At 45.2% G+C, this 13273-nt stretch overlaps 1 protein-coding gene across 5 annotated transcripts in view; it reads right to left on the bottom strand.

Moving 5' to 3' along the window:
- Positions 1–13273, bottom strand: part of ZSWIM7 (zinc finger SWIM-type containing 7) — a 143801-nt gene that overhangs the window by 129932 nt on the left and 596 nt on the right. For 3 of the 5 annotated variants that reach the window (XR_011358903.1, XM_069945963.1, XM_069945962.1), the window contains exon 2: positions 9601–9762. Coding sequence is in view for 4 of the 5 variants with exons in the window: in XM_069945963.1 (XP_069802064.1) it covers positions 9601–9762 (162 nt within the window). In the remaining variant the exon portion in view is untranslated. Of the gene's footprint in view, positions 1–9600; positions 9763–12982; positions 13045–13273 lie in introns of those variants that run through there. The other 2 variants (XM_069945965.1, XM_069945964.1) reach the window with 2 other exon arrangements.

Here is a 13273-nt window from a genome sequence, read left to right as displayed (position 1 = left end):
CTGGCATATTCTGGTACCAATTGGTTTGAAAGAAGAATTTTTTTTTTGCTGAACTACCCCTTTAAATATTTATCTGTGTTGACAAATCTGAATATATGGGAGCCAGAATGTCACTGATAGTGGTTGTCACCCAGAAACTCATATATAACCATACAAAAGGATGCACAGAATTGCAACATTTGGAGCCTTATATTTCTACTTTGGAAGGAAATACAGTTTTACCTTGGTTTAAGAGTAACTTGGTTTAAGAGTGTTTTGGTTTAAGAGCTCACATTTTTAAAAATTGGGACTTGGTGTAAGAGCATTGCTTTGGTTTGCGAGCTCCCAGTACTGGGTGGGCGGGGGAGTTGGGGAGGGGCATGGTCTGCATAGCGGGGTCTACAGCCCTGTACTCTGACCCAGGAAGTCTCCCTCACCTTCCAAATCATAGCAGATCCACTTCAGGCTGGGGCTTGCATCAGGGGACAGGACTGTGGAGGTAATCTCTTCATAGCTGTAACCCCTCTCTCCCCAGACAGAGAGTGCTGCATGTATGTGCCCACATCTGTCCTGCCCATTCCTTCATGCTCCCTGCAGTCTCTGTCAGCCCCTATATTTCCCATCCTCTCCATTACTGTACAGTAACTTATAATATCACAGATTCTGCTGTTTCTGAATGTTTGTTTCATCTGTTTTACATGTTATTCAGAATAATAAATCATTATGTTTGGGGTGTGGAACCAATTGTCTGCGTTTCTATGATTTCTTATGGGAAAATTTGCTTTGGTGTAAGAGTGGATTTGAATTACAAGCGCCGTCCTGGAACGAATTATGCTCGTAATCCAAGGTACCTCTGTATTTGTGAATGGTCACACGTGTGGTGTATAGAGCTAGTGCTGCACGAGCACAAGCAGCAGCCACACCGTGTGTAGTGTTACTCCCTACTTTCATTATTACGCTGTGATGTATCTGACCTGGTTATCACACAGTCTGTGGTTACAGAACAGAAACTTACTAGGGGGAATAAGAGTCTGAGAAAACAATCAGGCAGTTTTTTGAGCTGCCTTTTAGAAAACAATAAACCACAAAAAAATAAATAAATAAATAAAAAACGCTGTGAGCCCACCTACATAAATAGTAATCACTTATATTCAAGTGACCATCATGCACTATATGGTGAAAAGGTCACTGACTGCCTAAAATTTTGTGAGAAATGTTTTGTTTTGTCCCTTTTCTGTTCCGGCACGACTGTGCCCCAGTGCACGAAGCAACGTCCATACAGACATGGAGGGGAGAGACTGTACTGACCTGCATACAGCTCCGAACTCAAACCCATCCAACACCATTAGAATGAACAAGAACAACACAGAATCTGACCTCAGTTACTCCAGTTACTTATCAGCTGCTATATGTCCTGCAGGAAGTGGTATTCTTTCCAGTCTGGAGAGCAGGAGAGGTTTTCTATGGGGATTTGCTACTACTCTGGACAGTTCCTGACATGGACAGAGGTGGCAGCAGAAAACACTGTGTCACACTGGAAAGAATACACCACTTCCTGCAGGACATACAGCAGCTGATAAGTACTGGAAGACTGGATATTTTTTAATAGAAGTAAATTACAAATCGCTGCCACTTTCTGGCACCAGTTGCTTTTAAATATTTTTTTATTCACTGGAGTACCCCTTTAATGTCTATGACTTTAGAATGTCCTAAGGCAGGGACGGGGAAACTTCAGCCCTCCAGCTGTTGCAAAACTAAAGCTTTGGCTGTGCAGGCATGATGGGAATTGTAGTTTTGCAACAGCTGGAGAGATGAAGGTTCCCCATCCCTGTCCTAAGGGCTCCTCTTGGTGAACTCTGTAGATGTCATTTGTCCATATGTGACTATATTTTTTTTTATTTGTTTTTCAACTTAAGATGATAGATATCAGAACCAAAAAGAAAACTGCAGAAGAAGACTGAACACTGTGAGAGATAAACAGACTACTGATCTGCCTGTGACCCGTCTCTCCCTATGACATGCAGTATGACTTGCTTCATTAAATCTGAGATAAAACACCAGTAAACAGGAAATACTGAAACTCATCTTGGGAAAAGCAATCCCAGTAAGCGTGTAATACAAAGGAACGTATTTTTGCAGTGTGGGACTGTGTCTTCAGCGAAGAAGCCACTTATGGCCCTATTCCACGGGACGATTATCGTTCAGATTATCGTCAAGTCGTTTGAATCTAAACGATAATCGTTCGGTGGAATAGCAGTTAACGATTAACGACCGAACGAGAGATCGTTGATCGCTTAATAAGACCTGGACCTATTTTTATCGTTGCTCGTTCGCATTGAATAAGACGTAATTTGGTTGTTCGCAGTAGTGACGAACGCAATTGCGACGACAAGACGACCGCAAGAACGATCATAAGTAACGATTATCTTTCCATGTAAATGGGCGAACGATTTCAGGTCTCTTGCAATAGCGGTCGTTTGGATCGTTTATCGAACGATAATCGTCCCGTGGAATAGGGCCCTTAGACATGAATGTGGTGTCTGCTCTTTAACCCCCTGTGTGCTGCAGCGTGTAAGTGGCACAGAAAAGGTAACCTCCGACCTCCACTGTAAGGTCACCCGCAAGTTAAGGGTGCGATCTCAAGTACAGGATCCGCAGCAGATTTGCTTTGCTTTAAATCTGCACCATCAAATCTGCTGCGGATCCTGTACGTGTGAACGCACCCTAAAGGGGAACTATCAGCAGGTTACATGAATCTAACCTGCTATAGTGCCTCAGATGGAAAGGAGGAAGGTAGATCTCTTACCTTCCTCCTCGGCACTGTTCCCGCACTGTAAGTTTGCATAATCTTCGGCTGGGAGAACTGTTAGGAGCACTGCCCCGCCCCCACAGCATCATCCGGCCCTACCTGACTCTGATTCTGATGTCATAGTTTCATCAGTACAGGAGCTGGTGAGACATGTCCTATGTTCTGATCTTTAACCTTTTCTGTGCTGCAGCATGTAAGTGATGCAGAACTTATTTTCCTTGTCCCACATGCTGCAGAACAAAAAGAGTTAAAGATTAGGACACTATGAGGGACGGGCTGGCAAGTGGCAACAAAGACCATGGCACAGTGGTGGTCCTCTCTTACAGAAGACATTGGTGGCGTCTGCTGAACCCCAGTCCCTTACAATGGGGTTCATCAATTTAACTGAAAAAATAGCGCACTACTACATTCCCCTCAAAAACCAGGCAAACTGCGGAACGGACAACACAAATTGGGAAAATTCTTCACAATTTTCTGCTAGTTTCTTATATACTTTGAATCACTGGGGCAGGGGGTTATATTTTAGGTTAGGGGGTCTTCTTTCAGCATATACACATCAGTGTATGTTACTGCTGGGACACTTTGGTTTAAAATGTGACAGAAGAGATGGAAGGTTTTACACAGGCTGTAATAGTTAACCAGAGGGTTTGTAAAGTAAGACCTGCTTTATTAGAATTATGTTTGCTGAGGAAAAAAAATTTGTGATACTCACCTCTCCAGATCCCCCACAGCTGCCAGTTTCCGCTTCTTTCTTGTTCCTACGATGAGCTCATTCTTGCAGGAAATGTCCGCTCAGCCAGTGACAGGCTAAATGGGCAGTTCCTCTGGAGAGCATCCATCAAAAAGAAACAACCAGTGACAAGTGAAACTGGGGGCATTTCAGCTGCAGCTGCGGGGCATCAGCGGGGGAAGGGAGGGGGGTTGGGGAGAGTATTGCATTTTTTTTTTTTTGGCACCCCCAACCATGGTAAAAAAAAATTTAAACCCCTGAACACCCACAAAAAGAATTAAATCAACTGGTGCCAGAGATTTGTAATTTACTTCTATCAGAAAACCTCCAGTCTTTCAGTACTTATCAGCTACTGTATGTCCTGCAGGAAGTGGTGTATTCTTTCCAGTACAAAGTGCAGGACAGGGTTTTCTACAGGGATTTGGACAGGTAGCAGCAGAGTGCACTGTGGCAGACTGGAGAGAATACACCACTTCCTGCAGGACATACAGCAGCTGATAAGTACTGGGAGATTGGAGCGCTATAACAAACATACAACGTTCAGACTGACCTATGGAATAAAGAAAAAATGCCAGTTTTACCGTAAAGCGCATTAACTAAACATGGAAACCCCCCAAAATTTGAGGAATCACATTTTTTGACCCAAATTCACCCCATAAATGATATTTTGGGGGTTCCATCATTCATTTTATGGCAGATTGAAAGATGCCATTACAAAGAACACCTGCTACTGAACAAAACTCACATGGTCCTGTAGGTGGTAAAATAAAAGTGTTATGGGTCTTAGAAGGCAAAGAGGAAGAAACGAAAACGCAAAAGTGACAATTGGCCGGTCCTTAAGGGGTAAAAAGTCAATGAGTCCATATCTGTAGACACATAGGGGGAGATTTATCAAAAATGGTGTAAAGTGAAACTGGCTCAGTTGCCCCTAGCAACCAATCAGATTCCACCTTTCATTCCTCACTGACTCTTTGTAAAATGAAAGGTGGAATCTGATTGGTTGCTAGGGGCAACTGAGCCAGTTTCACTTTACACCATGTTTGAAAAATCTCCTCCATAGTGTGAATGGCCCCTAAGACAAACTAATTGCAATTCTTACAGCCTGTCTTACTGCAGGGCACAGCGTCATCTAGCCGACTGTAGATCTGTATAATAATAATAATATATAATAAGGCTTTGATTCTTTTTCATTACGTTCTGTAACATCTGTTGTCTTGTATCAGCATGTACCCAGACCAGGACGGGTCACATCACAGCAGCAACTATTCCACATACGAGGGAACAGACACGATCCGCCGCTTAGGATGGCCAGGAAAAGAGAAACACTTTAATTTCCATTAAACAGCACAAACAAATTGATGTCAATGGGTCTGCCAGATCTGGCGTCATTCGTGTCACCGCATGGTCAGAAAAGAAAAAGAAAAAAACTTTTATAATTTAATAAAAAATATTTTCTTTATTCTATGAAAAAGTTTGGCAACTTCTCAACTCGAAATCTTGATTTTTGGCAGGAAATAGAAAAGCTGCCGGCAATCCGCACGTGACCTCAGCAATGAAGAGAATGAATGCGGCGGCCTGATGTAGGAGCACGCGGGGACAGGAGAAGGATCAGCCACATGGCATAGCTACCCAAGATGTAACAATGCAAGTTATTTCCTCCCAAATGTCACCAGCGTGAGGCACGGACTATTACTGAATGGTTTAGGATTGGGATCATATCGGTTGATAGTTAACCCCTTTACATGAAAAATGTTCTTTTAAATCAAATGGTACCAGAAAGTGCCAGAGATTTGTAATTTACTTCTATTAAAAAATCTCCAGTCCTCCAGTACTTATCAGCTGCTGTATGTCCTGCAGGAAGTGGTGTATTCTTTTCAGTCTGACACAGTGCTCTCTGCTGCCACCTCTGTCCATGTCAGGAACTGTCCAGAGCAGGAGAGGTTTTCTATGAGGATTTGCTGCTGCTCTGGACAGTTCCTGCCATGGACAGAGGTGGCAGCAGAGAGCACTGTGTCAGACTGGAGAGAATACACCACTTCCTGCAGGACATACAGCAGCTGATTTTTTTTTAAATAGAAGTAAATTACAGAGTCTTTGTGGCTGTATTATACAAGGGCTCCATAACTAACAGGACAGGTTCCCTCTAACATCTTGATTTGTTATGGCTGACCTGTACGCTGGAAAACTGAAGAGTGTCTATGCCTATAGCTAGATAGGGCTGGTCATTGTCATTCCGGGCATATCTCTATTATCCCCATCGTCCTTTCCAGCGCCAAGATATAAGCCTTTTTGTTAACCGGAAATTATGAGGAGGTTAGATGACTTGAACCTGCTGATATCTCCCTATAGCAGTGCTTCCCAACCTTTTCCACCTCGGGGCGCCCCTACTAAATAATGTTCTACAAAATAAGAAAAGTGTCATACAGGGACTCACAGGTGACGTCTTCTTTGATCTGAGGCGTCACTTTCCCTTTTCCTCTCCATCCAGTCCAGACCTCCAGGATGATTCCTTCCAGATACGTTTCATCCCCTTAGAACCTGCGAGACAAACAATTTAGGCTCCGCACATTTCTAGCAACTTCCTTCCCTTCCTCCCTCCTGTGGGCTCCCAAAGTAACTGCGCTGTTTGGTGTTATGTGCAGTAAAGCGAGTAGGAATGTGGGATGCCCCCTGTATGTAGGATCCCCTGCTGTGCCCCCATAAGCTAATAATGTCCCCAGAGGTGCCCCATGAACTAATAATGCCCCCAGAGGTGCCCCCATGAGCTAATAATGCCCCCAGAGGTGGCCCCCCATGAGCTAATAATGCCCCCAGAGGTGGCCCCCCATGAACTAATAATGCCCCCAGAGGTGACCCTTATGAACTAATAATGCCCCCAGAGGTTCCCCCATGAACTAATAATGCCCCCAGAGGTGCCCCCATGAACTAATAATGCCCCCAGAGGTGCCCCCATATACTAATAATGCCCCCAGAGGTGCCCCCATATACTAATAATGCCCCCAGAGGTTCCCCCATGAACTAATAATGCCCCCAGAGGTGCCCCCCATGAACTAATAATGCCCCCAGAGGTTCCCCCATGAACTAATAATGCCCCCATAGGTGCCCCCATGAACTAATAATGCCCACAGAGGTGCCCCCAGAGGTGCCCCCATGAGCTAATAATGCCCCCAGAGGTGCCCCCATGAGCTAATATTGCCCCCAGAGGTGCCCCCATGAACTAATAATGCCCCCAGAGGTGCCCCCATGAACTAATAATGCCCCCATAGGTGCCCCCATGAGCTAATAATGCCCCCAGAGGTGCCCCCATGAGCTAATATTGCCCCCAGAGGTGCCCCCATGAACTAATAATGCCCCCAGAGGTGCCCCCATGAACTAATAATGCCCCCAGAGGTGCCCCTAAAAAACCAAACATCCTACTCACCTAATCCACGCTGTGCAGGCAGCAGCTCTCCTCCTCTTCGGGCTCCATCTTGTAAGCCGCAGGGATGGGACCTCCGGCAGGCGTGATGACGTCACATCATCACGCCTGCCGGAGAGGTCAGGTCTCGGCCTCCCATAGGCTGCTGGTATGAAGTTCCGGCAGCGTATGGGAGGGAATACAGGAGGAGGACGCTGACAGGTCCTGCTCCTGCATTCTGCTCGCTTTAAAGACAGCCCCGCAGTGAAGTGCAGCATAACGGAGGGAGCGCATGACCAGGGGAGAAGGCAAACACGTGCTGCTGGGTACGTGTAAAAGGGGGAGGAGAGGGGGTTTGAAGGGATTGGGGGAGAGAATGTGCGGGGAGGGGATTCGGAAAGGGTATATATGAGAAGGGAGGAGCATATGGGTTCAGACCAGGCGGAGCAGCATAGTGAGAAGTTCCCGTCCGCCCTCCCTGCTCATGTAGTTGCTAGGCATGTCACGGCGGCTGGAGTGGGTAGGGGAGTTGGAGGTGACCCGGTAAATATTGGTGACTGGTTATGTTAAAAATGATTGGGGATACCCTGTGGAAAGGTCCCAGGGAGGGGTGTCAGGTCTTCATCAGGTGGTTCCCTCGAGTTAGGTGCCTGCGACCGAGGGGAAGGCGAAGACAGTGTTAATAAAGGAATGGGGTAGACTCAAGGGTCCTTCCAAGTCCCCGCCCACTGGGGATTACCAATCTCAGGAAGTTGTTGTTTGTTTACAAATGTTGACAGGAATATATGGTAATGGTTATTTATATTTATTTTACAAGAGATGTAAAATGCCTGTTGGTTTTGTATTGTTAATAAAAGTGGGCCGCTGTGGCCTTTGCACCACAATCTTGTGTTCTCCATTTATGGGGATTAAGGTGGGGTGGTGTGGGGGTCACAGTGAAGCTCAGCTATCCCTAGGTCATGTTCCGCCCGCTCATTGTGCGGGCGGAACATTAAAGCGATCTGTGCATCCCGAGAAGCTGCGCGGCCGCAGCTTCTCGGGATGCTTAAAGAGACAGTGCACATTTCCCACCGGGATCCCGCGGCACCCCTGGCGGGTTCTCCCGCCACCCCAGTGTGCCGTGGCAACCCAGTTGAGAAACGTTGCCCTATAGCACAGGAGATGCCGAGGAGGAAGCTATGTGTCTTACCTTCATCCTCAGCGCCGTTCCCATGCAGTTATTAGCTAGATCCTAAGGCTGACCGGGCAGTTTGGAGCATTGGGGGCAGGACTACCGCCCCCCAGACCACCAATAACTACTAACTGTTCGAGAACAGCGGTGAGGATGAAGGTAAGAGACAAACCATCATCCTCAGCACTCCATGCACAAAAGGGGAATATAAGCAGGTTAGATTTATCTAGCCTGCAGAGACAAATATGATAAAGCTCAAGTGCCCATGGGGCTTATCCAGGACAGTAAGGGCCCCGATAAGTCCGGCCCATGTCCCTTTAGGCTGATACAAGCAGGTACAGTAAATAAGAGGACATGGGCTGGACTGGCCTAGGCTCTTACTGTCCTGGGACATCCCCTGGGCACTGGCATATTAACAGAAAGGGCAGGAAAGGAATATGGGGATAAATAGAGGGATGCCCGGAATCATGATAACCAGCACTATCTAAATGTGTTCTTATTTAATCCCCTGAAATTGGTTTACATGACACAATGCAATTGATGACCTATCTGACCATACAATATCGGATCCCCCAGTGATCACGTATTTGCTAGATCTGCACGACCTGTATACAAAGAGAAGAGCGCTGGAGGAAGACTGCGCCATACATGGTATAAAGGCCGTGCTGGGTTACTGTAGCTCAGGTCCCTTTAAGTAAATGGGAGATGAGCTGCAGTAACCCGACTCGGCCACAAAAGGGTCCTATCTCAGGGTAGCATAAACTAGTGACAGAGAAGCTGAACAGAATGATGGATCACTTACAGTACATTGTGCTCTGCAGCTGATCCAGAGATCTCCTCCTGAATAACATGGATAATAAGTAGTCCTCTCATTATGTGCATGAGCCCAGTAGTCCTGGATATTCATGAGAAGCAGAAAACTCCACCCACCGGCTGCTGATTGGCATTTATCTATCCATACTGTGTATAGGCAGTCACCTGTCAATCAGCAGCTGGAGGCCGGGAGGAGGGGAGCGGCAAGAATCCTATTCTCCTGCATATTAGGAGAACGGCTGAACAGAATAATGTAAGTAATACACCGATCTGTTCAGCCTTTCTGTCACTGGTTTATGCTGCCCTCAGTTAAGGCCATCTCCTCATGGAGGTGTCGCACAATTCATTAGTGGGACCCTAACAAAAAGGTTGTTTTAATGCAATAAAGCTAGAAAAGAAAAAAAACAGCAAACACTATGAAAAGATCCTTATAGTTCAAAATGATGCTATAAAATGTACAACCCGGAGCCCGTACAGCGAGGCAAGAACTGCCTGTACGTGAAGCAAAAGGAGAAATAACTATGTGTGACCATCAGAGCAGAACTGCAGAGCTGCCCCCGGGGTATAAAGGGCCTCTGGCTTATTGTTTCTTATTACAGACAGATGGAGAAGTCACATGGCTGCACATGACACATCTATATAACACGTCCCTGTATATTCCCTCATAGAGGAGTCCGCCATAGGAGGACGGGCGCACTTACTTTGTGAGGTCTCCTGGTATCTGTGTTTTATTTCTCGCAGAAGCTCCTCAGCTACTGACGGCAATGTAAGCTCCATGGTTATGTGACATGGGACCCGGGGACCATGGCCGCTCACAGGGCACGGAGGCACGCTGGAGGCCTGGGTGTAACAGAGACAAATCACTACAATGAAGATTATATTAGAGATTAGATGTCGGCATCTCTTCAATTGAAAGCCATAAACAAGCTGACATAAAAGGAGGAGAATTTTAGCTGCAAAAGTATCTGCCACATGTGAATACACCCTAAGGCTATGTTCACACAGTGTAATGAATTTGGGAAACTACGGCGGTAGTGGTCATTGAACACAACAGGCCTTAGGTTGCCGAATTAATTAAAGTCCGTCGATTTAGAAAAAATCGGCAGGGGGGAAATTCATTACAAGTAGGAACTTATCTCTCCCTGTGCCTGCAGTGAGCGGCAGGACCGGCCTCAGGACCCCCACCGGAAAGGCATTTTCCTCTCCAGTTGTGATGACGGATGACGTCCTGGCTGATGGGCGCTCAGCCAATCAGTGACTGGAGTAGCGTCCCACCCTAGTGAGGGGCCAGTCCACCAGCCAGGTTGTGACGTGTCAGCACCAGAGATCCCAGAGCCCGGTGGGGGCTCTGAGAGGTAAGTTCCTACTTGTAATAAATTCCCCCCCGCCATATTTTAGAAATCACTGGACTTCTCCTTTAAGTTCTATTGATTTCAATAGAACAAATGGCGCACAGTGCATTAACCACGGCCGTACCAAATAATGATCATGTCTATTTTCCACAGCCGCAGTTCGCGAACAACAACTGTAGAAAATAGACTGTTCACACGCTGTGTGGCCGTCCTGCCGGCTGTAGTGTGATTGGAAAGTCAATGGTTAATTGATTTTCATACACACGATAAGCAGATTCTATGGGTGGAAAATAATGTTCCTACGGTCGATAATGAAATATCGTCTGGAAGGACACGTAATACAGCGGCCGTTGTTTGACACTCAAAACAACAGCCATTGTATTACATATGAAAATATCCTAATGATGCAACAGTCATAAAAAGGAAGAACTGCAAGTAAATACTAGGAATTTTTGTAATAGACCTGGAGCTGTATAGATGAATTCAATATATATATATTTTTTTTAATATATGAGGAGTTGATAGGCCATTTTATCTGTGCTTCTCCATCTCATATCCTTACACTGTATACGTGCTTTGTGTTATGCTCTGTCAGCATCTATGTTTTGTGACAATGAGAATGGGAATTTTTGCTTCGCGTCAAGGTCCGGGAGTTGTTACCAATAGATGACTGCAAGGACGCTAGATAATATGACTGCTCATGCAACAAATGTAAACTATCTGGTTCCTCCTGTTACCCTTAAAGTGGTCTTGTTAGGATATAAAAATAAGTTATATTCCTATAATAAACAGAAACAGCTGCCATACTTTTTCAACTAGACAGCCCCCAGGTATAGCTGAGACTTCTATTTGAGGTCTCACCCTAACATATATGATAGCATAATGGCAGAGTATAAATGAAGCCTTGTGATCGGCAAATGTAGTGCCGATCTTCAAAAAGGGCTCTCGAACTTCCCCAGGTAACTATAGACCTGTAAGCTTAACGTCCATTGTGGGGAAAATATTTGAGGGGTTTATAAGGGACTACATCCAGGAATATGTAGTGGCTAATAGTATTATAAGTGATAACCAGCATGGTTTTACTAAGGACAGAAGCTGTCAAACCAACCTAATATGTTTCTATGAAGAGGTAAGTAGAAGCGGTAGGTAAGTAGGGCGGGACCTGGGGAAAGTCTTTTTGAATGCAGATAATGGCATATTTGCATAATAAGCCCAATTACAAAGTTTCTTAAAAACTCCTGTACTATTGATTTCTGCCACAAACGAAAAACGACAGTGACACTTTAACAAATAAAAGACAACAGGTAAACTGGGTGAGAGGTCATGGAAGCCCAAAGCTAAATATCCCATCTGGTCTGATCCTACAGAGGTATGGGTGACATAACACACAGGGTATCAGAGCGTGATGTGCACAGGGCTGTGCAGCTGCAGATTGGTTACAGTTCTCATGCGGACACTTGTCTACTGCAAAAAGCATGATGGAGGGGCACCTGAGCATCAGAACTGGCCCATGGAGCAATAGGAGGTGTCTTATGCTGCGTTTACACGTAACGATTATTGGCCCGATCGTACGATTAGCGATGTCGGATTTACGTTTTTTTTTTTATAACGATCAGCGTTTAGACGGTACGATATATCGTACGAAAATTCGCACTGCGATCGTTTAAGCCTATCTCACACATTGGTTAAATCGGCGAACGACTGTTCACACGGAACGATTTGCGAATTTTTTGCGTACGATGAACGACGATTTGCTGACCTGATGAAAGATCACGATGTACGATTTATCGTGCGTCGTTCGATCGTTCGCTGCATTTACACGTACGATTATCGTTCCAATTCGACCGTTATCGCGCAAATTCGCACGATAATCGTTACGTGTAAACGCAGCATTAGTCTGATAAATCACATGTTCTTTCACATCTTATGGATGGCCGGTTGAGTGTGCATCATGTACATGGGGAAAAGATGACAGCAGGGTGCACTACAAGAAGACGACAAGCCAATGGCGGGGGCAGAGAGATGTTCTGGGCAATAACTCTGGGTCCTGGCATTCATGCTCACACAGTTCCTTATGGATTCCAACAGAAATTCTGCGTTGAAATCCATGCAAAAACTGCACTTTGTTGGGCGTTGCAGTTTTGCAGCAGCTAGGGAGCCACAGGCTGGGGAAAATTGGCCTTTTGCAAGAACTAGATACTATACCATAGTTTGATAAAACTACAACTCCCATCATCCCTTTTATATTAGGAGCTGGGAGTTTCAGTCCAACAAGAGGTTGCAGAGCATTGTCATACCTCTTTCCTGTAACCATTACTGCATTATATCTCTATGATGCCCTTAGCTTATATTACACACAGACTTAGGACCCTATTACACTGGACGATTATCGTGCGAAAAATCGTTATATTGTTCTAATTTAAACGATAATCGTTCTGTGTAATTGCAGGCAACGATCGAAAAATCGTTAGTATGTCGTTGATCGTTGATTTAGATCTGAACCTAAAATTATTGTTAATCGTTCGCTGTAATTCCACATTCGTTCGCTCAAGTTCCGTATTTTTTCACTAATCGTTCAGTGTAATTGCACATTGCCCATTGTTTTCCTGAGATCAAAAGGAATAAACAACGATCGCGATTATAATAACGATCGTAATAACGAACATCATTCTGTGTAATATGGTGAAGAATTTCAGGTTAACGATAAACAATCTCGTTTGCGATCGTTTACCGCTAGTCGTCAATTGTTAAAAATCGCTCCGTGTAATAGTGGCTGCTGCGACTTGTAGTTCACTTCACATCACGTGACTAAAACGAAAGAGCAGTTCAGAACTTCGCCATGTCATGTGACCTGCTGCGTAGCAAGGAATTTGCGGATTTAAAGTTTCTTCATATATATCACATACTGATATGTGACTACACTTGCGAGCATGCTGACGTTCAGGATTTTCTTTCTAGCCCGATAAGAATAAGTGTGTGTAATGTGTGTGACCAGCGGTTTATAATAGTGAACAAGTACGAA

Source organism: Dendropsophus ebraccatus, chromosome 11, assembly GCF_027789765.1.
Source record: "Dendropsophus ebraccatus isolate aDenEbr1 chromosome 11, aDenEbr1.pat, whole genome shotgun sequence".
Taxonomy (NCBI): Eukaryota; Metazoa; Chordata; class Amphibia; order Anura; family Hylidae; genus Dendropsophus; species Dendropsophus ebraccatus.
Note: the sequence above shows the minus strand (reverse complement) of the source record. Positions and strands in the feature narration are given on the sequence as shown.